This window comes from Somniosus microcephalus, chromosome 26 (assembly GCF_052327205.1).
Source record: "Somniosus microcephalus isolate GS21.2 chromosome 26, FLI_Smic_1.0, whole genome shotgun sequence".
NCBI classification, from domain to species: domain Eukaryota; kingdom Metazoa; phylum Chordata; class Chondrichthyes; order Squaliformes; family Somniosidae; genus Somniosus; species Somniosus microcephalus.
In genome coordinates, this window is record NC_141012.1 from 1917732 (window position 1) to 1941937 (window position 24206).

Below are 24206 nucleotides of genomic sequence, written 5' to 3' on the forward strand. Positions count from 1 at the left end.
TGCTGATCCTCTTCCCGGCCTGCACCAGCAGGGGGAGGTACAGAGCAGCGGCCAATGATCTTTGCTGATGCAGTAAGGGCACATTTCACAAAGGCACAATGTTGAGCTACAATAGTGAGAGTTTTACTTCGTATCAAATTGTGCTGTAAGCTGTTCTGAAAATACTTTGACAGTGGGTGCTCGAAATCTGAAAATGTTCCACTCCCCAGTACTGACACGGCTCACCTTGATGATCAGAAAATCCACTTGGGTGGGCAAGAGGGAAGGAGGAAATGGGAAGAGAGTTCCGGAGCTTGTAGCCATTAGAAAGTTTCCCTGTTTGTACATGGCCATTTCTCCGCAGGAGGTGACGTTTGTGTTGGCTGCTAGATCCAGACAGACAGTCATTCCCACAGACACCTTAGGCCCAGTGGCCTGTCTCTGTGTGAAGGCTCATCTGTCATCCTCTGTATCGACACTGCACTGAATGCTGTCACATGTAAATTATGGAGCTGTTTCTCTCAACCAGCTTCTTCTCTTTCAATTCATCACTGTGAAAATAAAAAGGAGTAATGGAGGTTTTACACTGATTTATTTGCTCAACTCCTCATTAATTTTGTCTGTGTATGTCCATTAACTATTATCTCTTAACCTAACCATTTAACTCTTCATAAGTCCCTCAGCATGTTACAAAATATGAACCATGACCGACAGGAAAAGACCCTGTGGTCCACCCAGCCTGCCCACCCAAACTGTGTGATGCCCTGTGTATCACAATATCTACACTCTCCACCCAAACCGTGTGATCTCCTGTGTATCACAATATCTACACTCCCCACCCAAACCGTGTGATGCCCTGTGTATCACAATATCTACACTCCCCACCCAAACCGTGTGATCTCCTCTGTATCACAATATACACACTCCATCCCACCCAAACCGTGTGATCTCCTGTGTATCACAATATCTACACTCCACACCCAAACCGTGTGATCTCCTCTGTATCACAATATACACACTCCATCCCACCCAAGCCGTGTGATCTCCTGTGTATCACAATATCTACACTCCCCACCCAAACCGTGTGATGCCCTGTGTATCACAATATCTACACTCCCCACCCAAACCGTGTGATCTCCTGTGTATCACAATATACACACTCCATCCCACCCAAGCCGTGTGATCTCCTGTGTATCACAATATCTACACTCCCCACCCAAACCGTGTGATGCCCTGTGTATCACAATATCTACACTCCCCACCCAAACCGTGTGATCTCCTGTGTATCACAATATACACACTCCATCCCACCCAAACCGTGTGATCTCCTGTGTATCACAATATCTACACTCCACACCCAAACCGTGTGATCTCCTCTGTATCACAATATACACACTCCATCCCACCCAAGCCGTGTGATCTCCTGTGTATCACAATATCTACACTCCCCACCCAAACCGTGTGATGCCCTGTGTATCACAATATCTACACTCCCCACCCAAACCGTGTGATCTCCTGTGTATCACAATATACACACTCCACCCCACCCAAACCGTGTGATCTCCTGTGTATCACAATATAGACACTCCATCCCACCCAAACCGTGTGATCTCCTGTGTATCACAATATAGACACTCCATCCCACCCAAACCGTGTGATCTCCTGTGTATCACAATATCTACACTCCACCCCACCCAAACCGTGTGATCTCCTGTGTATCACAATATCTACACTCCATCCCACCCAAACCGTGTGATCTCCTGTGTATCACAATATCTACACTCCATCCCACCCAAACCGTGTGATCTCCTGTGTATCACAATATAGACACTCCATCCCACCCAAACCGTGTGATCTCCTGTGTATCACAATATAGACACTCCATCCCACCCAAACCGTGTGATCTCCTGTGTATCACAATATATTCACTCCATCCCACCCAAACCGTGTGATCTCCTGTGTATCACAATATCTACACTCCATCCCACCCAAACCGTGTGATCTCCTGTGTATTACAATATATTCACTCCATCCCACCCAAACCGTGTGATCTCCTGTGTATCACAATATATTCACTCCATCCCACCCAAACCGTGTGATCTCCTGTGTATCACAATATCTACACTCCATCCCACCCAAACCGTGTGATCTCCTGTGTATCACAATATATACACTCCATCCCACCCAAACCGTGTGATCTCCTGTGTATTACAATATATTCACTCCATCCCACCCAAACCGTGTGATCTCCTGTGTATTACAATATATTCACTCCATCCCACCCAAACCGTGTGATCTCCTGTGTATCACAATATATACACTCCATCCCACCCGAAAACTATGTTATCTCCTGTGAAAGGCAAAAAAAAAGATAAAACCCTGGCCAATTTGGGGGAAAAATCTGGGAAATTGCTCTCTGTCCCCCGAGTCGATGGAAACTAGCCCAGGAGATCACTCCGGCCCTGAATTCCCTGCAGTACCCACCCTTCTGTAAGAAGTGATCTCCGCCCCAGCCAGAAACAGACCCAGCTCTCGCTTGAAGGAATTCAGCGAATTGGCTTCCACCACATGAACCACTGCCTGTTCCGAGCCACTGCCTGTTCCAGAGCAATGTTCCCTCTAATTATTTTTCCCCTTAGGGAGAATATTGTTCCAGAGGCCCACTATCCTCTGTGAAAAGAACCACCTCCTGACGTCTAACCTAGTTCTGGCCTTATACAACTTAAAAGTGTGACCTCTGGTCCTCCCTAACCTATTTAATTGAAACAAAATGTAAACTGGAACACAATCCCCCTTCATCATCTTATAAACCTGTCACAGTACGTTGAATTGTCTCCAATCCTCAGATTGCTGGACCCGTTCTCTAACATATGCACACTTTGCAGCAGGAGGTCTCCGACTCACTGGAAGCTAATTATACAGATGCTTTGCAGTTCAATTCTTTCCTTTCAAATTCCTAACACACAGCCTGAAGAAGTCGGCAGGGTGGCCGTTGCTTACTTTAAGCCCTGATGGTGGCACAGAAGCGCAACAAGGCAATTAACATCCTCACCTGCAGCAATGCAGCAATTGAATCAGCGACCGTGCATGTGAGTCAATTGGGATCAATAGGAATAATCTGGTGTTCCCTCACCATCACACTGGGGAGGATTTGGATGAGATTGTCCATTTAATCCCAGCTCTTTTTTAAATTAATTAAAAAGAATTGAATTTCACTGCTAATCATTAAATGGAAAACTCAAGAGAGCTGATTTAACATTTAATTGCAACAGCAGACATTGAGCTGTTCCTCTGTTCACTTTGTTTGAATGCATTAAAGGTCTAATTCTTGACCTTCGACGCCTCCATCAATTCCAAGTCAGGTAATGTATTTGTTCAATTGTCTCCAAGTGCTGGTTTGGCTTCCTGGTTATTCAGATGCCATCACATTTTGATCCATAGTTGCTGTATGAGTAAAACTGTGTCGAGGTTCCTCTGCTCCTAAAATGTCACACCACTTCTGCAACTTCACTCTAGAACATCAGAATTTTTAGAAACAGGAAAAGCCCCAATGAGCCTGTCTCTTTTTCACAGATAAACCCCACCTTCAAATGTCAGCTTGGCTCAATGGTAGCACTTTCATTTCTGAGTCAGTAGGTCGTGGATTCAAGCACCGCTCCAACACTGAAGCTCATAATCTAATATGACACTTGGTGTACTGAGGGAGTGCTGCACTGTCCGAGATGCTGTCTTTTGGTAAGCTGTTAAACCGAAGCATGGCCTGTCTGTTCGGGTGGATGTAAAAGATCGTATTCAAAGAAGAGCAGGGGAGTTCTTCTGGTGTCCTGGACAATCCCTCAATCTGCACCACCAAAACAGATTAACTGGTGGGTTTATCTCATTGCTGTTTATGAGAGCTTACTGTGCACAAACTGGTTGTTGTATTTCCTACATAACAACAGTGACTACGCTTCAAAAGTAATTAATTGGCTGTAAAGTGCTTTGGAACGTCCTGAGTTTCTGAAAGGTGTCATATAAATACAAGTTCTTTCTTTGTTTACCTGCCTGTTCACCATACTGTTTAATTGCGTTTATCTCCAGGAATGCATCTAATTGTCTCTTAAAGTTGTTCATAGTGTCTGCTTCAAATTCCTTCCTTGGTAACTTATTCTGCAATTCTATTACCATTTGTGTGAGAAAATTCAAGCTGCCTCATCTTCTTACTCCTTTCCGTGACCATCTCCAGTTACACAACGAGCGCCTGGCTGGAGGATTTGATTTCTCCCGATCATTTGTTGCGAGCGGACGCCATCGCATCCCACCTGATACAAACATCAAAGGCTCCGGTGGACAAAGAATTTCAACACCAGGTGAAGCAGCAGCTTTCGACAAACTTGATGGCAGCACCAAGATCATCAACTATGTCTGATCCATTCACTTTGGACGAAATAAACACAGCCCTGTCGACAACCAAATCTGGAAAAGCTGCTGGTCCAGATGGTGTTTACCCAGGATTCCTAAAAGCACTGGGACCCAAAGCGAAGAGATGGTTGGCCTCCTTCTTCTCTGAGGTTCTGGCAACTGGTAAAATTCCACCTATTTGGAGGGAGACTAAAATAATTGCCCAGCTACCACCCGATCTCCTTACTTTGCACTTGTTATAAAGTGCTGGAGTGGCTACTACTCCACAGACCAGCCTCCATCATCGAGCCAACCATCCCTAAGGAGCAAGTGGGCTTCCGGTGCGGCCGTAACTGCTGCGACCAAGTGGTAGCTTTAACAACGCACATCAAACCAGGGTTCCAGCGCCAGCTCAAGACCGCTGTAGCACTCGTGGACCTATCAGCGGCGTATGACACAGTATGGAAATACGGGCTGCTTTTCAAGCACTCCACCATTTTACCCTGCAGAACAACGATCCATCTTCTCAACTCCATGCTTAGCAACCGACGCTTCCGTGTGTACTCTGGCACCCAGAAGAGCAGATTTAGGACATTGAACAATGGACTGGCACCTATGTTCAACGTTTACACCAGTGACCTGCCCGAAACAGAGTCCCGCAAGTTCATATACGCTGATGACATTGCCTTGACCATGCAAAACATGAATCTGTCCATCACCGAAGAGACCTTAACCAGTAATTTACAGAGGATGGAGGCCTACTTCCACCGATAGCGACTTCGGCCAACCCGCAAAAGACCGTCACCTCGACATTCCGCCTCAACACCCATCAAGCAAACCAAGCTTTGAAAGTCTCCTTTTGCGGTGCAGAGGTAAACTATGCCAAAAAACCTTCCTATTTAGGAGTCACGCTTGATCGCATCCTATCGTACAGACAACAACTCCAGAACCTTGGAAAGAAACTAAAGAGTAGGGTCAACTTGATCCAGAAACTCGCCGATACGCTTTTATCGACACCAACACCTTGGCTGCCCGTGCTTGCAAACATCGCACCACCACACCTACGCAGCGAATATGCAGTCTCCAGAGAATACAACCGCTACACCAGCAAAGACATGCCGACCCAGGCCAACTTGAACAACCTACCACCGACCCGTCTCAAATCTACAAGGCCATTTTGGACCGTCGCTGAAGTCCTTCAGCAATCTCCCCTCAGCCTTGATGACCGATGGCGAAATGCTTGGAAGAACTGCGACATACGGAATGGATTCCTTTTAGAGGACCCCACAGTACAACCTGAAGGATCAAACCTTCCTCGCAAACAGTGGACAACCATCAACCGCCTCAAAACTGGTCATGGCAGATGCTGCCACCTTCTCCATAGATGGAAGATTAAAACATCCTCATAATGCGACTGTGGAGTTCCTAATCAGACCCTGGAGCACATCATTGCGCACTGCCCTCAGAGGAAATTTACAGCAGCCTACAAGATATCCACACTGTTACACCGGAAGCTTTGACCTGGATATCTGACTTCGATATTGACATTTGATTTGCTTGGCTACTACCATATGAAAGAAGAGGATTGGCTGGAAAAGGTTTACTCCCAGTGAAAACCCTTGGGTGTCCACTCCCCAAATGGACAGTGTGCGCAGTAGAGAAGAGTTAAGTTAATTTAGGGGTTTGGAGTTATTGTTGCTGATCTTTGAGTAGTTTTATTACTGTAATGTAAGTGCTTATTTCAGTGTCACAGGCCGCGATTTTGTAAAAGGATGCAGCTTGGGAGCGGGTCAGGTAGTTTCCAGCTTCCAGTCCCGACCCCAACTGCATCCGGCCCATGGATGTGATTTTATGTGATTGACCTTGTTAAGCCTGCCCTGCGGGCTTGCTGGCCAATTAAGAGGAAGCCGGTCAGATGGCGTCATTTGATGACGCGTCATCTGCCGGTTTTCTTAAAGGGACCACACACAATTTTTGTTTGACAGCTCATTTCTCAGTGCTTGACGGCATTGAGGTGCTGCAAAGACTGACAATCACTGTACATAGGTGAGCTCTTTCATCCATGCTCTCCAATGACTCCCTCCATAGGCTGGAACAGATGGCAGCTGCAGGTGAGGTGACAGAAGTGATCTGTCACTGGTGAGAAAGGTTCTCCCAATGAGGGGGCACTGGATATGGATTTCAAAACTTGTTACCTAAAGAAATGTGTAAATGCATTAAAATGAATTTCCCAACATTTTCTTACCTCTGAAACTCACCAGTGCACCATTGGATCCTTCGCACCACTTCTGCAGCTGTCATCAACCAGAAACATTACAGCAGACTCACAACACACCACACTTACCTGGTGTGGTGTCCAGACATCGGGAAACCCGAGGCAGAAGCAGCAAAATTGTAAAAGAGCCTGTCAACTACTATCAAGTACCTGTTAACAGGCAGGTAAGTGGCTTTAATCCTCTTCCCACCGCTAGGTGTTGGGTCCATGCGCAAATCGCGGACCCAACACTTGGGAAAATTGTTTGGAGGTGGATTGACGGCGGGATCGGAACCCGCCGTCAATCAAAACGATTTTAACCCTTGACCCGCCTCCAAACCCGCCCTCTCAGTGCCGATAAAATTGCGGCCACAGCGTTTGAGCTGAAAATGAAAGTGGTTGGCCCAGCAGGACAGGGGTGTCTGTGAATCTCCAGGCAGTGAAAGAGTTGAATCTCACTGCTCCCTGGCTGGTCCCAATTCACCCAGTGGACTTCACAAAAACAAAATATTTCTGATGCAAGTTGCAGCATCTGTAAACTTTAACCTCCTGACCTTCTGTCGCTTGTGGGATTCATCTAATTGATACGTTATTTATTTTGAACAATTCCATGTGGCAGTGGGACCATGACTAAAATAACGGAGATATTTCAGCGCAGCACGAGCTGAAAGAAAGTTATGGAAAAATAAAAGAAAGACTTTCATTTCTACAGCGCCTTTCACGATCTCAGGGTGTCCCAAAGCGCTTCACAGCCAATGAAGTACTTTTGAAGTGTAGTCACTTTTGTAATGTAGGAAAGACGGCAAACAATTTGCACATGGCAAGCTCCCACAAGCAGCAATGAGATAACAACTGCGTGCAGTTTTGGTTTCCATATTTAAGGAAAGATATACTTGCTCTCGAGGCGGTTCAGAGAAGGTTCACTCGGTTGATTCCGGAGATGAGGGGGTTGACGTATGAGGAAAAGTTGAGTAGGTTGGGACTCTACTTATTGGAGTTCAGAAGAATGAGAGGCGATCTTATCGAAACATATAAGATTGTGAGGGGGCTTGATCGGGTGGATGCGGGGAGGATGTTTCCACTGATGGGTGAGACTAGAACTAGGGGGCATAATCTAAGAATAAGGGGCTGCCCTTTCAAAACTGAGATGAGGAGAAACTTCTTCACTCGGAGGGTAGTAAATCTATGGAATTTGCTACCCAGAGAGCTGTGGAAGCTGCGACATTAAATAGATTTAAAATGGAGATAGACAGTTTCCTAGCAGATAAGGGAATTAGGGGTTACGGGGAGAGGGCAGGGAAGTGGACGTGAGTCTAAGTTCGGATCAGCCATGATCCTGTTGAATGGCGGAACAGGCCCGAGGGGCCGTATGGCCTAGTCCTGCTCCTACTGAATGGCGGAGCAGGCCCGAGGGGCCGTATGGCCTACTCCTGCTCCTATTGAATGGCGGAGCAGGCCCGAGGGGCCGTGTGGCCTACTCCTGCTCCTACTGAATGGCTGAGCAGGCCCGAGGGGCCGTGTGGCCTACTCCTGCTCCTACTGAATGGCGGAGCAGGCCCGAGGGGCCGTGTGGCCTACTCCTGCTCCTACTGAATGGCGGAGCAGGCCCGAGGGGCCGTGTGGCCTGCTCCTGCTCCTACTGAATGGCGGAGCAGGCCCGAGGGGCCGTATGGCCTACTCCTGCTCCTACTGAATGGCGGAGCAGGCCCGAGGGGCCGTATGGCCTACTCCTGCTCCTACTGAATGGCGGAACAGGCCCGAGGGGCCGTATGGCCTGCTCCTGCTCCTACTGAATGGCGGAGCAGGCCCGAGGGGCCGTATGGCCTACTCCTGCTCCTACTGAATGGCGGAACAGGCCCGAGGGGCCGTGTGGCCTACTCCTGCTCCTACTTCTTATGTTCTTATAATCTGTTTTAGGTGTTGATTGAGGGACAAATATTGGCCAGGACACCGGGAGAACGCACCTGCTCTACTTTGAGTAGTGCCATGAAATCTTTTACATTCATGAGAGGGCAGATGGGGTCTCGGTTTATTGCTTCATTCGGAAGACAGCAGCGCCGGCAGTGCAGTGCCCCCTCAGTACTGCCTCCTTTATGTGCTCAAATTGCTGGAATGAGACTTGAACCCACAACCTTCTGACTCCGGCAAGAGCGCTACCACCAGGCCAAGGCTGACATTGATCTTGCATTAAAATCTTCAAATAAAAATTGGTCCGAATTCAGCCTGAAGTAATGTGTGAAGATCTCCTCTGCGAACTGCTAATAAGACTCATTGAAAAATTACATTAAAAAAAATTGTTTTATGGAACATTTTCTGGAATTGTTACATTGAAGATCAGTCCTGATGGTGATGCTTATCCTCTAACGCATTACACACCGAATATAAAACATAGTGGATATTCCAGGCTGCGAGTGATCCAGGGAATAGAGCTGCAGAGGAAGCAAGCAGTCCACAGGAAGCATTTGACAGGAACTCTGTCGGATTCCTCCGTCATCGCTGCTTGTTTCAAGCCTCTGCAGCATGCTCTCCTAGACACAGAGCCTGGTCCTCTTCCTCTGAGAAACTGCCTCTGGTTTTTAAGCTGTTTCCGGCAGAAGCTGGAAAGTGACTGGGGAATGGAACGCTGGTGGCTGCAGTCAAGTAGATAAGAGAACTTGTGCTTATCTCCATGTGTGGCTGGGATCCAAGCAGCTTGCGAGCACTTTAAAGCATAAGCAGGGATAAACAGGCTTCTAGCCATGTCATGCCAGCTGGCTGTCTTAGGCTGGTCTTGTTTTTATTTCTCCAAACAAAACTAACTTTGGTTTGAGAGTTTGATGCTTTTTGTTCTCCGATTTCCACCCCCAGAATTTCCCCCTCCTTTCCTGTTGCCACCTTCTCATACAGTTGTACGGTCCCACTGATGCTGTCAGCCCTCCAGCATCCAGCTCAAGTGGCTGCTTTTCAGGTGCGTATTCCTGACGGTGAGTGCCGGAAGGCTATTTGACTGCAGGGGAATCACAGCCCACACTGGCCTGTCCTCACCGACATCCGCAAGTGGACTTTCCAGCAGGGATTGCTGGATAGCAATCAGGAGCAGGAGCCCCAGCTGCTTTTCTTTGCTAAGCTCAGAGGCACTGTCATAGAGTCATAGAGTTTTACAGCACAGAAAGAGGCCCTTCGGCCCATCGTGTCCGCGCCGCCCATCCACCCCTGTCCTGTCTAATCCCATTTTCCAGCATTTGGTCCATAGCCTTGTATGCAATGGCATTTCAAGTGCTCATCCAAATGCTTCTTGAATGTTGTGAGGGTTCCTGCCTCTACCACCCTTTCAGGCAGTGAGTTCCAGATTCCAACCACCCTCTGGGTGAAAAAGTTCCTCCTCAAATCCCCTCTAAATCTCCTGCCCCTTACCCTGAATCTATGCCCCCTTGTTATTGGCCCCCCTACTAAGGGGAAAAGTTCCTCTTTATCTACCCTATCTATGCCCCTCATCATTTTGTACACCTCAATCAGGTCCCCCCTCAGCCTTCTTTGCTCCAAGGAAAACAACCCCAGCCTGTTTAGTCTTTCTTCATAGCTGAGGCGCTCCATCCCAGGTAACATCCTGGTGAATCTTCTCTGCACCCTCTCCAAAGCAATCACATCCTTCCTATAGTGAGGCGACCAGAACTGCACACAGTACTCCAGCTGTGGCCTCACCAGCGTTTTGTACAGCTCCATCATAACCTCCCTGCTCTTATATTCTATGCCTCGGCTAATGAAGGCAAGTATCCCATATGCCTTTTTAACCACCTTATCTACCTGTTCCGCTGCCTTCAGGGATCTATGTACATGTACACCAAGGTCCCTCTGACCCTCTGTACTTCCTAGGGTCCTACCACTCATTGTGTATTCCCTTGCCTTATTTGTCCGTCCAAAATGCATCACCTCGCACTTTTCAGGGTTAAATTCCATTTGCCACTTTTCCGCCCATCTGACCAACCCGTTTATATCGTCCTGTAGCCTGAGGCTTTCCTCCTCGCAATTTACCACCCCACCAATTTTCGTGTCATCTGCGAACTTACTGATCATACCTTTTACATTCTCATCCAAATCATTTATGTAGATCACAAACAACAAGGGACCCAGCACCGATCCCTGAGGTACCCCACTGGACACAGGCTTCCAGTCACAAAAGCATCCTTCGACCATCACCCTCTGCCTCCTGCCACTCAGCCAGTTTAGGATCCAACGCACCAAGGCACCCTGGATCCCCTGGGCTCTTACCTTCTTGACCAGTCTCCTATGCGGGACTTTGTCAAAAGCTTTACTGAAGTCCATGTAAACCACATCCACAGCATTTCCCTCATCCACCCCCCTAGTCACCCCCTCGAAAAATTCAATCAGATTTGTCAGACATGATTTACCCTTGACAAAGCCATGCTGACTATCCCTGATTAATCCTTGCCTCTCCAAGTGGAGACTAATTTTGTCCCTCAGAATTTTTTCCAATAATTTCCCTACCACAGATGTTAGGCTCACTGGCCTGTAATTCCCTGGTTTATCCCTGCTACCCTTCTTGTATAATGGTACTACATTAGCTGTTCTCCAGTCCTCTGGTACATCCCCTGTGGCCAGAGAGGTTCTGAAAATTTGTGTCAGAGCCCCTGCAATCTCCTCCTTTGCCTCCCACAGCAGCCTGGGATACATCTCGTCCGGGCCTGGGGATTTATCCACTTTTTGGCCTGCTAAAACCGCTAGCACCGCCTCCCTCTCGATGCTAATATGTTCAAGTATGCCACAGTCCCCTTGCCCGATTTCTATGTCTGCATCGTCTCTCTCCATAGTGAACACAGATGCAAAAAATTCATTTAAAACCCCGCCTACATCATCTGGCTCTACACACAGATTGCCACTTTGGTCCCTAATGGGCCCTACCCTTTCCCTGGTTATCCTCTTGCCCTTAATATACTTATAAAACATCTTAGGATTTTCCTTTATTTTGCTCGCCAGTGTTATTTCATGGCCCCTCCTCGCCCTCCTAATTTCTTTTTTAAGTATGCCCCTGCACTTTTTATACTCCTCTAGGGCTTCTTCCGTCTTTAGTCTTTTGTAACTGCCAAAAGCCCCCCTTTTATTTCTAATGCATTTTTGTATATCCCTTGTCATCCAAGGTTCCCTTTGCTTGTTGGTCCCACCCTTGACCTTTACAGGAACATGTTGGCGTTGTACTCTCTCTATTTCCCTTCTGAAAGTCTCCCACTGTCTTGATGTGGATTTTCCTATAAATAGCTGCTCCCAGTCCACTTTGGCCAGATCCTGCCTTATCATATTAAAATCGGCCTTCCCCCAATTTAGAACCCTTATTTCCGGGCCGTCTTTGTCTTTTTCCATGACCACCTTAAATCTCACCGAATTATGGTCACTATCGCCAAAATGCTCTCCTACTGACACTTCCACCACTTGCCCGGCTACATTCCCCAGAATTAGGTCCAGTATCGCCCCCTCTCTTGTAGGACTTTCTACATGTTGGCTCAAAAAGCTCTCCTGGATGCACTTTAAGAATTCTGCACCCTCTAAGCCTTTCACACTCTGACTATCCCAATTTATATTGGGGAAGTTGAAATCCCCCACTATTATTACCCTATTATTTTCGCACTTTTCTGAGATTTGCCTACATATCTGTTCCTCTATCTCCCCCTGACTGTTTGGGGGCCTATAGTACACTCCCAGCAAAGTGCTTGCCCCCTTTTTGTTTTTAAGTTCTACCCATATGGCCTCATTAGAGGAACCCGCTAATATATCATCCCTCCTTACAGCAGTAATTGACTCCTTAATTAATATTGCAACACCCCCTCCCCTTTTACACCCCCCTCTGTCTCGCCTGAAGATTCTATACCCCGGAATATTGAGCTGCCAGTCCTGACCCTCCCTCAACCATGTCTCCGTGATAGCAACAATATCGTACTCCCATGTGTTCAACAACAACTTCAGTTCGTCCACCTTATTTGCAAGACTCCTTGCATTAAAATAGATGCCTTCCAGCCCTGCCATATTCCCTTTTGCCTTCGCATATTTGCTCTGCCTTGTTTTTTTCTCTGTATTTGGCTGTAAATCACCCCCTGCTATAGCTCCACTCTGTACCCCATCCCCCTGCCAAGTTAGTTTAAACCCCCCCCAGCAGTGCTAGCAAACCTCCCCGCAAGGATATTGGTTCCCCTCTGGTTCAGGTGTAAACCGTCCGACTTGTACAAGTCCCACCTTTCCCAGAAGCAGACCCAGTGATCCAGGAAACTAAAGCCCTCCCCCCTGCACCATCCCTTTAGCCACGCATTCATCTGTTCTATCTTCCCATTCCTATACTCACTAGCACGTGGCACCAGGAGTAATCCAGAGATTACAACCTTTGAGGTCCTGCTCTTTAATCCTTCACCTAGCTCCCTAAATTCTTGCTGCAGGACCTCATCCCTCTTTTTACCTATGTCGTTGGTACCAATGTGGACCACGACCTCTGGCTGTTCACCCTCCCCCTCCAGAATGCCCTGCAGCCGCTCGGCTGACATCAACTCACTAAGCAAAGACTGCGACTCGAACCTGCAGCCTTCTGGTCTGCTTGTCTCAATAGCACACAAGGTTGTACATTTACATGAAGCTACCCTGTTTATTTCATACAGAGAGCCTAGTGTTGGTAAGGTAGACCAGTGACAGTGGCATATTAGTGTGGCTACTCCAGGAAGAGGTAGGCTGCGAGTTCCCTATCTTGGCTGGGTTGTGCAATGAGACCTGGGTGTCCTTGTGCACCAGTCGCTGAAGGTAAGCATGCAGGTGCAGCAGGCGGTGAAGAAGGCAAATGGTATGTTGGCCTTCATAGCGAAAGGGTTTGAGTACAGGAGCAAGGATGTCCTGCTGCAGTTGTACAGGGCCTTGGTGAGACCACACCTTGAGTACTGTGTGCAGTTTTGGTCGCCTTATCTGAGGAAGGATGTTCTTGCCATGGAAGGAGTTCAGCGAAGATTCACAAGGCTGATCCCTGGGATGGCAGGAATGATTTATGAGGAGAGATTGGGTCGATTGGGCTTATACTCGCTGGAGTTTTGAAGAATGAGAGGGGATCTCATCGAAACTAATAAAATTCTGACAGGTCTGGACAAACTAGATGCAGGTAGAATGTTCCCGATGGTCGGAGAGTCCAGAACCAGGGGTCACAGTCTAAGGATAAGGGGTAAGCCATTTAGGACAGAGATGAGGAAGAATTTCTTCACCCAGAGAGTGGTGAACCTGTGGAATTCTCCACCACAGAAGGCAGTTGAGGCCAAGTCTTTAAATATATTCAAGAAGGAGTTAGATATATTTCTTAGGGCTAAAGGGATCAAGGGGTATGGGGAGAAAGCAGGTACGGGGTACTGAGTTTGGATGATCAGCCATGATCTCATTAAATGGCAGAGCAGGCTCGAGGGGCCGAATGGCCTACTCCTGCTCCTATCTTCTATGTTTCTATGTGAGAGGGAGGCCAGATGTGTAGAATGGAGGCTAGGCTGGAAAATCAAATGCTCGTGAATACCAGTCCCTAGCAGATAGTTGTAGAGACAGTTGTAGGTAAAGCCCTGCAAGGACATTGGCCAAGCCATGTGGGGAGCAGCATGTGACGCACATACCCAGAGAAACACAGGAAGTAGGGGACAATAAAAACAAATGAAACAGAAAACCTACGTACTGCCCGCCTGCTGCTGTTGGCACTATTGTATATAAACTTAGTGATCGCCAACGGGTGGCACAAGGTCTTTTTTTTAAGAAACATTTTATTTCATCTCCGTATAGTGTACACAGCTAAAATACAAACCCTACATAGGGCATGAGATTAACAGAACTCCCAACATCGTCGGGAAAATATTGGTCATGATCACGTTGCTGTTTGTGGGATCTTGCTGTGTGCAAATTGGCTGCCGCGTTTCCTACATTACAACAGTGACTACACTTCAAAAGTACTTCATTGGCTGTGACATGCCTTGGGATGTCCCAAGGTGGTGAAAGGCGCTGTTTTGTAATTCCTACACCCTTTACTGGTTGCACACCTTGGCCGCGATTTCGCCGACCTGGGCGGTTTCATGGCGGGAGAGGTGGCGACACCGCTGCTGCATTGATCCCGCTGAAAAATAAGATCTTCCCATAATGGGCCTTGATAAGCCCACCCTGCGCGTTTCCCGACCCAATTAAAAGGTGCGGGCCTGGTGACATCAGTGGATTACGTGATTCTTGCCAGTATATTTAAAGGGGCCATGGCCCCATTTGCAGTCAGTTGTGATTTCAGTTAATTCAGTGCTGTCAGTGTGTGTAGGTGTGCACAATGTGCTCCCATCGCCAAAGAGCAGCGCCTCGCTTCAGTGAGGACTCGCTCCATCATCTTGTGGAGGGTGTGAGAGCACGTAGGGAGGTTCTCTTCCCTACTGATGGTAGGAAGAGGCCTCCCCAGCAGACGAAGGCAGCGTGGCAGCAGATTGTGCAGGAGGTGACAAGCATGTCAGTGGTCGTTCGGACTTGGGTGCAATGCCGCAAGAGGTTTCATGATCTTCTAAGATCAGGAAAAGTGAGTATAAAGCCACACTTACCTTGATGCTGCAGTGCCTGTCTTCACATTCCCACCACTCTGCATTGTCATCCCTACTCCTGCACAACGTTACTCAGCCCAACATCCCTTGGACCTTCATCCATCCCTCTCTCTCTATCTACATTATCAGGTCCCCATCTTACTATGCACCCCTCACACTCTGCCTCATCATAATGCAATGACAGCAACTAACAACACAAAAGGAGGCAACTTGGTATTGGCACCCCACTGCATCATATTCTCCCTCTAAAGATGTAACCCATCCATTCCTTACACTCACTCCATCACTCTCACTCAACCTTCTCTTCTTTCCCTCCTTGCAGGAAAAGAGAGCCCACAATAAGAGGGAGAGGGAGAGAACAGGAGGAGGACCTCAAGCCATGGCCTATCTGACCACTGCAGAGGAGGCAGCACTGGATATCGCAAGACTGGTCGACCAGCCAGAAGTGGGGGGCGGAGAGAGAGGCTCATTAGAAGAACCAGGTGACAAAATGTTTTTCCATACACTTGCATGGCTTTCATCAGTCACTCATATGGGGTCTGATATCAACAGAAACTGAATGCTCTTCATGTGTATGTGTCGGCAGTTAACATCTCATATGTCTAACAGAAGTCTTTAATCTCCCACAGGTCCATCAAGAGGCCCCCCCCCTCACTGTACAGGAGGAACAGCAAGAAGACTCCTCAGAGGAGCCTCCTGCCTCTGAGGGCGCAGCGTCACCTCATACAAGGCGAGCCAGCACCAGCGCAGAGTCGCACACCTCGGTGGGTCCGTCGCGAGATAGAGTAGTGATGTCACCTGGTGTATTACACATCACAGGTGAGCAAGAGCTGATGGTGGAGACAGTGACAGTGGAGACTCCTCATCGAGGGGCGCAGGAGTCTCTTAGCTCTGCTCAGCTGCATGCAGATGCTGCACCTCAGGGGCCATCCAGGAAGAGGGCGACCCTGGAGCTTCAGGAACAAGTGCAGGAGGCTCTGACAGGTTTCCTGACCACGGTGACTGTGAGTGTGCAGAGAATGGAGGATTCCATCTCAAACATGAGCACCACTGTGGCGCACTCACTGGCAACTATAGCTTCCTCCATGGATAGCATGGCCACCTGCACGGCGGAGATAATGCACCACTCTCATGAGAACACGGTTTCACTTCAAAGTAGTTGGGCATCTATGGAGGAGAGAAACCAGAGGCTCATAGTCATCCTTTCTAGAAGGGGTGTCAGTATAGACGGGCCCTCATGACCTCACTAAAGTGCAGCAAGGTGCTCTGAAGCTACTAGCTAGTGAGGAAGTGCGGGCGGCCCATGAGAGGGATGATGGTGGGAGGTGGGGGCTCCTCTCCAAGTGCTCAGACTTTCACAATGTTTACCAACCCCTCAGTCAGAGCTCCAGATGCCTCTCCGGACAGTGATAGCTGAGTCTTCTCTTGTGCAGTCGCAGGAGGAGCAGACTTTGGCAGGGCCCCCACAGGCTCCAAAGCTCAGAGGACGACCGCCAAAGGTGTCTAAGCAGGCGCAGCAGGGAGTGAAGGAGCCTGCATCTACCTCTGCTGAAGCCACAGGGTTAGCACCATATCGGAAAAGAAAGCTGCCACACAAATAGTCACAAGGGTGTGTTTATCATTATAAATGTGACGTTGAAATTCTACGATGTAGCTGTAATAAAGCATGCATTTTTTAAACTTTGCAGTCCTTGCCAAATGTGTGTGCTCAAATGGAAGTGGCAGAGTGAATGGCCAGGGCTCATTTGACCTCCACCAATGGTGGTGAGAGTGAAAAGAATGGAATGGTCATTGTTAGACTGCTCTCTGATGTTGGTGTGGGGCGATGCCAACCTGCGTAATCCTGTGGCAGACACATGTCTGAGCTTTTAAAGTTATGTAAATGTGCCATTGATTAGGGCATCCCTGGCGTCACGTACTGCTCGCAATGGCACCTCCGGCTCCTCCAGGTCATCCTCATCCTCGTTTTCAATGTCATGTTGCTCCTCCTCCTCAGAGGATGTGCGCTCTGTGCCATCTTCCTCACCCAGTGCTAATCCTCGCTGCTGCGCTATGTTGTGCAGGGCGCAGCAGACCACAACGATTCTGGAGACCCTGGCTGGTGCGTACTGGAGGGCTCCTCCAGTCGAGGCATCTGAAGCGCATTTTGAGCAAGCCTATTGTCTGCTCAATGACACTTCTCGTGGAAATGTGGCTTTGATTATAATGTCCCTCAGCCTCGTTTGTTGGCCTCCTCAAAGGTGTCATGAGCCATGTCTTCAGGGGATAGCCCTTGTCTCCAAGCAGCCAGCCGGAAAGACTGTTTGGCGGTGCGAAGAGCTCATAGAATCATAGAATCATACAAAGTTACAGCATGGAAGGAGGCCATTTCGGCCCATTGTGTCCGCGCTGGCCAACAAAGAGCTATCCAGCGTAATCCCAGTTCCCAGCTCTTGGTCCGTAGCCCTGCAGGTTAGAGCATCCCAAGTGCACATCCAAGTACTTTTTAAATGTGGTTCGGGTTCCTGCCTCTACCACCCTTTCAGGCAGTGAGTTCCAGACCCCCACAACCCTCTGGGTGAAGAAATTTCCCCTCAAATCCCCTCTAAACCTTCCACCAATTATTTTAAATCTGTGCCCCCTGGTTTTTGACCCCTCTGCTAAGGGAAATAGGTCCTTTCTATCCACTTTATCTTTGTCCCTCATAATTTTATACACCTCAATAAGGTCTCCCCTCAGCCTCCCCTGTTCCAAGGAAAACAGACCTAGCCTATCCTGTCTTTCCTCATAGCTAAGATTCTCTATTCCCAGCAACATCCTTGTAAATCTCCTCTGTACCCTCTCTAGTGCAATCATATCTTTCCTGTAATGTGGTGACCAGAACTGCACGCTGTACTCCAGCTGAGGCCTAACTAGTGTTTTATACAGTTGAAGCATAACCCCCCTGCTCTTGTATTCTATGCCACAGCTAATAAAGGCAAGCATTCCGTATGTCTTCTTAACCACCTTATCTACCTGGCCTGCTACCTTCAGGGACCTGTGCACATGCACTCCAAGGTCCCTTTGTTCCTCTACACTACTCAGTGTCCTACCATTTAATTTGTATTCCCTTTCCTTGTTAGCCCTCCCCAAATGCATTGCCTCACACTTCTCCGGATTGAATTCCACTTGCCATTGTTCTGCCCACCTGACCAATTTATTGATATCTTCCTGCAGTCTACAGCTTCCTTCTTCAGTATCAACCACACAGCCGATTTTAGCATCATCTGCAAACTTCTTAATCATACCCACTATATTCAAGTCTAGATCATTGATATACACCACAAAAAGCAAGGGACCTAATACTGAGCCCTGTGGAGCCCCACTGGAAACAGCCTTCCAGTCACAAAAACACCCATCAACCATCACCCTGTGCTTCCTGTCTCCGAGCCAGTTTTGAATCCAACTTGATACTTTGCCCTGGATCCCATGGGCTTTTAACTTCGTGACCAGTCTGCCATGTGGAACCTTATCAAAAGCCTTGCTAAAGTCCATATACACTACATCAAACACACTACCCTCATCTACCCTCCTTGTTACCTCCTCAAAAAATTCAATCAAGTTTGTCAGACACAACCGTCCCTTAACAAATCTGTGCTGACTATCCTTGATTAATCCGTGTCTTTCTAAATGAAGATTTATCCTGTCCTTCAGAATTCTTTCCAATAATTTTCCCACCACCGAGGTTAGGCTGATGGCCTGTAATTACTCGGTCTATCCTTTTCTCCCTTTTTAAACAAGGGTACCACATTAGCAGTCCTCCAGTCCTCCGGCACCGCACCTGAAGCCAGAGAGGATTGAAAAATGATGGTCAGGGCCTCTGCTATTTCCTCTTTTGCTTCGCTTAACAGCTGAGGGACAGTGGACTGGCGCAGGATGTTCGAGTCATGGCAGCTGCCAGGGGACTTGGTGCACACATGGATGGTATTCTTCCTATGGTTGCAAACCAGCTGCACGTTGACGGAGTGGAACCCCTTGCGATTGACAAATACTTTTGGGTTCTGATGGAGTGCTCTGATGGCCACATGTGTGCAGTTGATGACACCCTGCACTCTTGGGAAGCCAACCATAGCTGCAAAGCTGAGCGCCCGCTCATTGACTCTTCCTTCCTCACTTGCAAAGTGGATATAATTTGTGGACTTGTTAAAGAGGGCATCAGTGACCTGTGTGATGCACCTGTGGGCGGCTGACTGCGAGGTGCCGGAAATGTCTGCTGCAGATGCCTGGAAGGAGCCTGAGGTGAAGAAGTTGAGGGCAAGGGTGAATTTGACAGTCATTGGTAAATGGTGTCCACCCCTTCCTCTGGGCTGCAGGTCTTGCTCCAGCAATGTGCAAATGTCGGCGACGACCTAGCGCGATAGCCTGAGCCTCCTTTGGCACTGCTGCTCCGTCATGTTGAGGAAGCTCATCCTCTGCCTGTATACCTTGCTTTGGGGGGGGATGGCCTCTGACACGGTGCAGCCCTGCGCTGATGCCCTCTGCCCTGTGCAGCATCAGGTGGTTCCGGAGAAGGTTGGCGCTCTTGTTGTTTCTGCTGCTGCTGTGGCTGATTGTCACCAGATTCAGAGGACCAAGGTGAGAGAGCATGAATCGTGCCCATTGTGATGTTATATAGGGCAGCTGAAGTTGAGATGTCAGAAGCAATCTGTCTATGTTAAGATAGGTTGTTCCAAGGAGATGACAGTGGATAGAGAGATTACTCCAAACACTTCCAAATGGATAAAGCTCAAAAGTGTATTCCAAATGCTGAAGGCTCCAGCTTCTAAGATTGGAAAGTGAACAGATGTGAAATGGTAGCTTTTATACCACTTTTGCAGCTGTCACCTATTCTCAACAATGGAGTCATTGAGAACCCGACACACTTACCTGACGTGATCCCTGCGCGCTGGGAACCTCGTGACAAAGCTGGTAAAATGGTAAGTACATGGTAAAATGCTGCTTAAGTACCTTTTAACAAGCTTTTAAGTATCTGAATTGGCTGACCAGCCGCTTGGTGTCGGCTCTGTTCAGAGATGACAGACCCAACACTTGGGAAACTGACATGGAGGCGGGTTGGGGATACCGACCCATTGTCAATCTTTTTGATTTTGACAGCGGACCTGCCTCTGAACCCGCACTCTGAGTGCTGGTAAAATTCCGGCTGTAAGTATTGAGCTTAGAGGCGGCACAGGATAGGGGCTGAAAGGATTTGGGGAAAATACACGAGCAATTTAATTGGCTTCACTCTTGTTCTTTGCTGTCTGCCAGCTTGTGACTTGCCACTAGTTTGTGAACACAAAGGGCAGGATTTTCATTGGGCCATGGAGGCGGGATTGGAGGCGTGTGGGGGGTTAAAATCTTGAAATCGGGGGGGGCACGAACCCATCCCACCCCCAACCCGCCTCCATGCCAGTTTCAAAGGAGGCGGATACCCGACCTGTGCTGGGAGCCGCCTCCCCGAGGCGGGAAGGGGATTAGTGCCAATTAAATGCCTGTTAACAGGTAGTTAACGGGCAGTTTTTAGCCTAATCCCTATTTTTATTCCTGAAGTGTGGGATTCCCGATGGCTCCAAACCACGGCAAGTTAGCGAGGTGGACCGTCGGGCTGAAGGGCTTGAAGGGTTCGAGATGTCCGGTGTTCAGGTGAGTGATGTGTGCATGAGTGCAGAGGTAGGTGTGTTTGGTGCGTGTAAAGTGTTTAAAGAAGTTTAATTACCTTTACTTACCTTTACAGCCTTCCTTCCTTCAGGTCTCGGGAGTCCCTCATCTCACCGGCACAGAAAGCAGAATGGCCGCGAGCTGTCAAAAGTTGTAGCATTCAGCTTTCTGTTCCGGAGAGATTTCTAAATCAGCCTGAGAGGAAGGAATTAACTTAGTGTACAGATTGTCAGTGTTTGACAGCTTCAAAGAGCCTGCTGCCGGGTGGCCCTTGATTGGCCTGCTGAGCCCGATGGGCGGGCTCAACAAGGTCAATCAAGTGAAAATCGCGTGGGTTGGCCACAACTCGATGGAGGCGGGACTACAACCCCAAAAGTTGTAGTCCCGCCTCCCACACGCCTCCAGTATCAAACTCCAGCCCATTATTTCAGTCCGCCAAGGCTGACAGATTTACATGCAGAAGAGTGTGGGGGAGATCTTGGTCTTTCCTAGCCGGGAGCTGAGTGTCGCCTGGGCTGAGCTCAGAGAGGAACATCTGGCGGGGAGCACTGTACGTCTCTTGCAGACCCGCCACCATTTAATGGAAGGAAAAGCAGGCGGGTTCTGTTACTGGGTTGTGGGCCTCCCTCCTCCTCTCTGCTCACCCAAGGCGATGCTTAACGCCCAGGAGGTAAAGGCGGAAATCAATCCTGTGATGCCAGAAATGTGACGCGGTTTGATGTAGGTGATCTCCTGACGAGCCCAGGTGCGCTGTTTTAAAACAATCAGGTTGCTATGCTACATAATGCGCAAATTATCAGGGCCACTAAACTTGATGATTTAACAAGTCAAATTGCATTTTATTACTGAGCTGTGATTTGTTGAATATATGTTTCCTGATATTCCATCGCCCTGCCTTTGCAGCATATATTAATATCTCTCTTCTAGAATAAATGGAAACACAAGGGGTTAATTTCCGTGGGGGGGTTTCCTGCTCAAGCGCTGTAATGTCCATGCCGCGGAAACTTCACAAAACGCCGTAAATGGCGTTTATGCATTTTTCCAGGATTGCTGTGGCTCCATCGCTGAAGTTATGGGGAAGAAGCGGGAGGTCCCCATGGAAATTCACCTCCAAAATATCGAATGCACCCCTCCCAATTTATATATTTGTGACTCTGGTAAAAGATTTCTGCACCTGCTGGGTTTTGGCACCCAGTGTCAGCCTTGAATATTCCTGAAGCTTCTCAGGGAAATTAATCTCCATTTATTATATCTGAAAAAAATTGGCATTGGTTTCATTTCCAGGCATTGATTATATTTTGTGTAAGACAATTCCAGCCATTGTCTTTTCGCTGTGTAACAAGCTGTCAGTCAACATATTGTCTCCATTTTACCTTCATGTGTAGGGAACATTTACAGGAGATGACACTGAAACACAACACAAGCTGTATAATACTGGATAGAAGTGAATTGGCAGCTCTGGTCCAGTATGTACTGTGCAGGTGGCACTGCGCCAGCTTATCTCCTGCAATGCCTGAACTCTGGGCCCTCCAATGCTTGCAGTCCCTTTGCAGATCACATGTCAGCAGATGCGTTGTGGGAAACGGCAAGTGTTGGTGTTGAGTTGTGATGGGCTGCACTGGATCGTGCTGTGCACCGTGATGTGCCAGGAAGACCTTGGCCTGTTGAAAGGTTTTCCATCAGGAAGATAAACTATTTAGACCCCTGTCAGCCTTTTGCAAAATTCTGCAACCTTTTAGAAGATAACTAGACAGTAAATACTGTAATGACACAGGGGTATGACAAAATATAATACCTTCAGATATAATAAATGAAGAAATGCCTGATTCACAGCTCATTCGATGAGGATGAACTTTACAATCTTTATCAGGAAACTCTTCCCACAAAGTAACCATCATACACCAGCATTACAGACTTTTTGTTGAATCTCAGTCTCAACCAATTTCTTCCAGGGCTGCTCTCAGGAATGCAGCACCATGGACAGCAACTTGGAGGCAATGCTTTGATTCCCCCAACAGGAGTTGCTGATTTCAGTCATGTCTCTGTGGGCAGGTGGCAAGTGGAGGCTGAGTACTTCACAGGAAGAGGAAGGAAAAACTGTAAGACCAATAGTTCTTTCTTATAAGGGCCTTTTCACTTGCTGTATGGAACCTGGGACAGTGTTGCCTCCTTTGCCTTATTTTGCTAAAGAGTAAGAAAAAAATAAAGAGGGAACAGCACTCAGTTGCAGCTTGGTCAACGTCCCATAGCCAGGTAGGATGTCAGTGGAGGCCCAGGAACGCATGGAGCTGCACGTATGCTGGAGTCACAGTGGAGGGAAGGTGGGCTACAGGTTACCTTCAGGATGTGCTATGAGCATCGCTTGTTCATACAGTACACAACAACAACAACTTGTATTTATATAGCGCCTTTAACATAGTAAAACATCCCAAGGCACTTCACAGGAGTATTATAAGACAAAAATTGACACAGAGCCACATAAGAAATTAGGACAGTTGGTCAACAAGGTAGGTTTTAAGGAGCATCTTAAAGGAGGGTAGAGAGGTGGAAAGGTTTACGGAGGGAGTTCCAGAGCTTAGGGCCTCGGCAGCTGAAGGCACGGCCACCAATGGTTGAGCGATTATAATCAGGGATGCTCAAGTGGGCGGAATTTGAGGAGCGCAGATATCTCAGGGGGTTGTGGGGCTGGAGGAGGTTACAGAGATAGGGAGGGGCGAGGCCATGGAGTGATTTGAAAACAAGGATGGGAATTTTGAAATCAAGGCGTTGCTTAACCGGGAGCCAATGTAGGTCAGCAAGCACAGGGGTGATGGCCGAACAGGACCTGGTGTGAGTTAGGACACGGGCAGCCGAGTTTTGGATGACCTCAACATATAAAAGCTGGCACAAGTCCACATAACCTATGTGCGTAGCATATTGAACCCATGTTAGTTTCACAGAAGATATGCACTATTTATACACTGCTGTGTTAATTGATAGCAGCACTTTCACCACATTGCAGCTTGAACTGTCTACAAGTCAACTTCATTCCACCACAGAACCTCAGACTTTAACTTTGAACTCTTTCATATCATAATCATAATCATAATCAACTTTATTGTCATTGTTAGTGCACAAGTGCAGTACAACGAAATGTTGTACAATGAAATGTAGACAGGTCTCCTCCCTGTCCTCTGTTGTAAACAGGACATGTCTCTCCTAATCTCTGCCATGCCTATCTAATCTGAAATCCCTCTGTGTTGATTCATGTGTGCATTTTGGCTGCCGCTCCCAGGCCTGTTACTTCTAACTCCTTTTTTCCCTCATGGTCTCTCTCCAGTCCTCCGCCACTATCTCCTCTCCTTCCTATCATGCCACCTTTCAATTCTTCC

The 24206-nt window shown here is 48.0% G+C and overlaps 1 protein-coding gene across 2 annotated transcripts in view; it reads left to right on the top strand.

Moving 5' to 3' along the window:
* Nucleotides 1–24206, top strand: part of hoatz (HOATZ cilia and flagella associated protein) — an 88353-nt gene that overhangs the window by 26665 nt on the left and 37482 nt on the right. Inside the window, exon 4 of one of the 2 annotated variants that reach the window (XM_085967649.1) lies at nt 20728–20820. The exons of the other annotated variant lie outside the window; for it this stretch is intronic. Within the exon in view, the coding sequence (XP_085823775.1) occupies nt 20728–20820 (93 nt within the window). The remainder of the gene's footprint in view (nt 1–20727; nt 20821–24206) is intronic. 2 annotated transcript variants of the gene reach the window in all.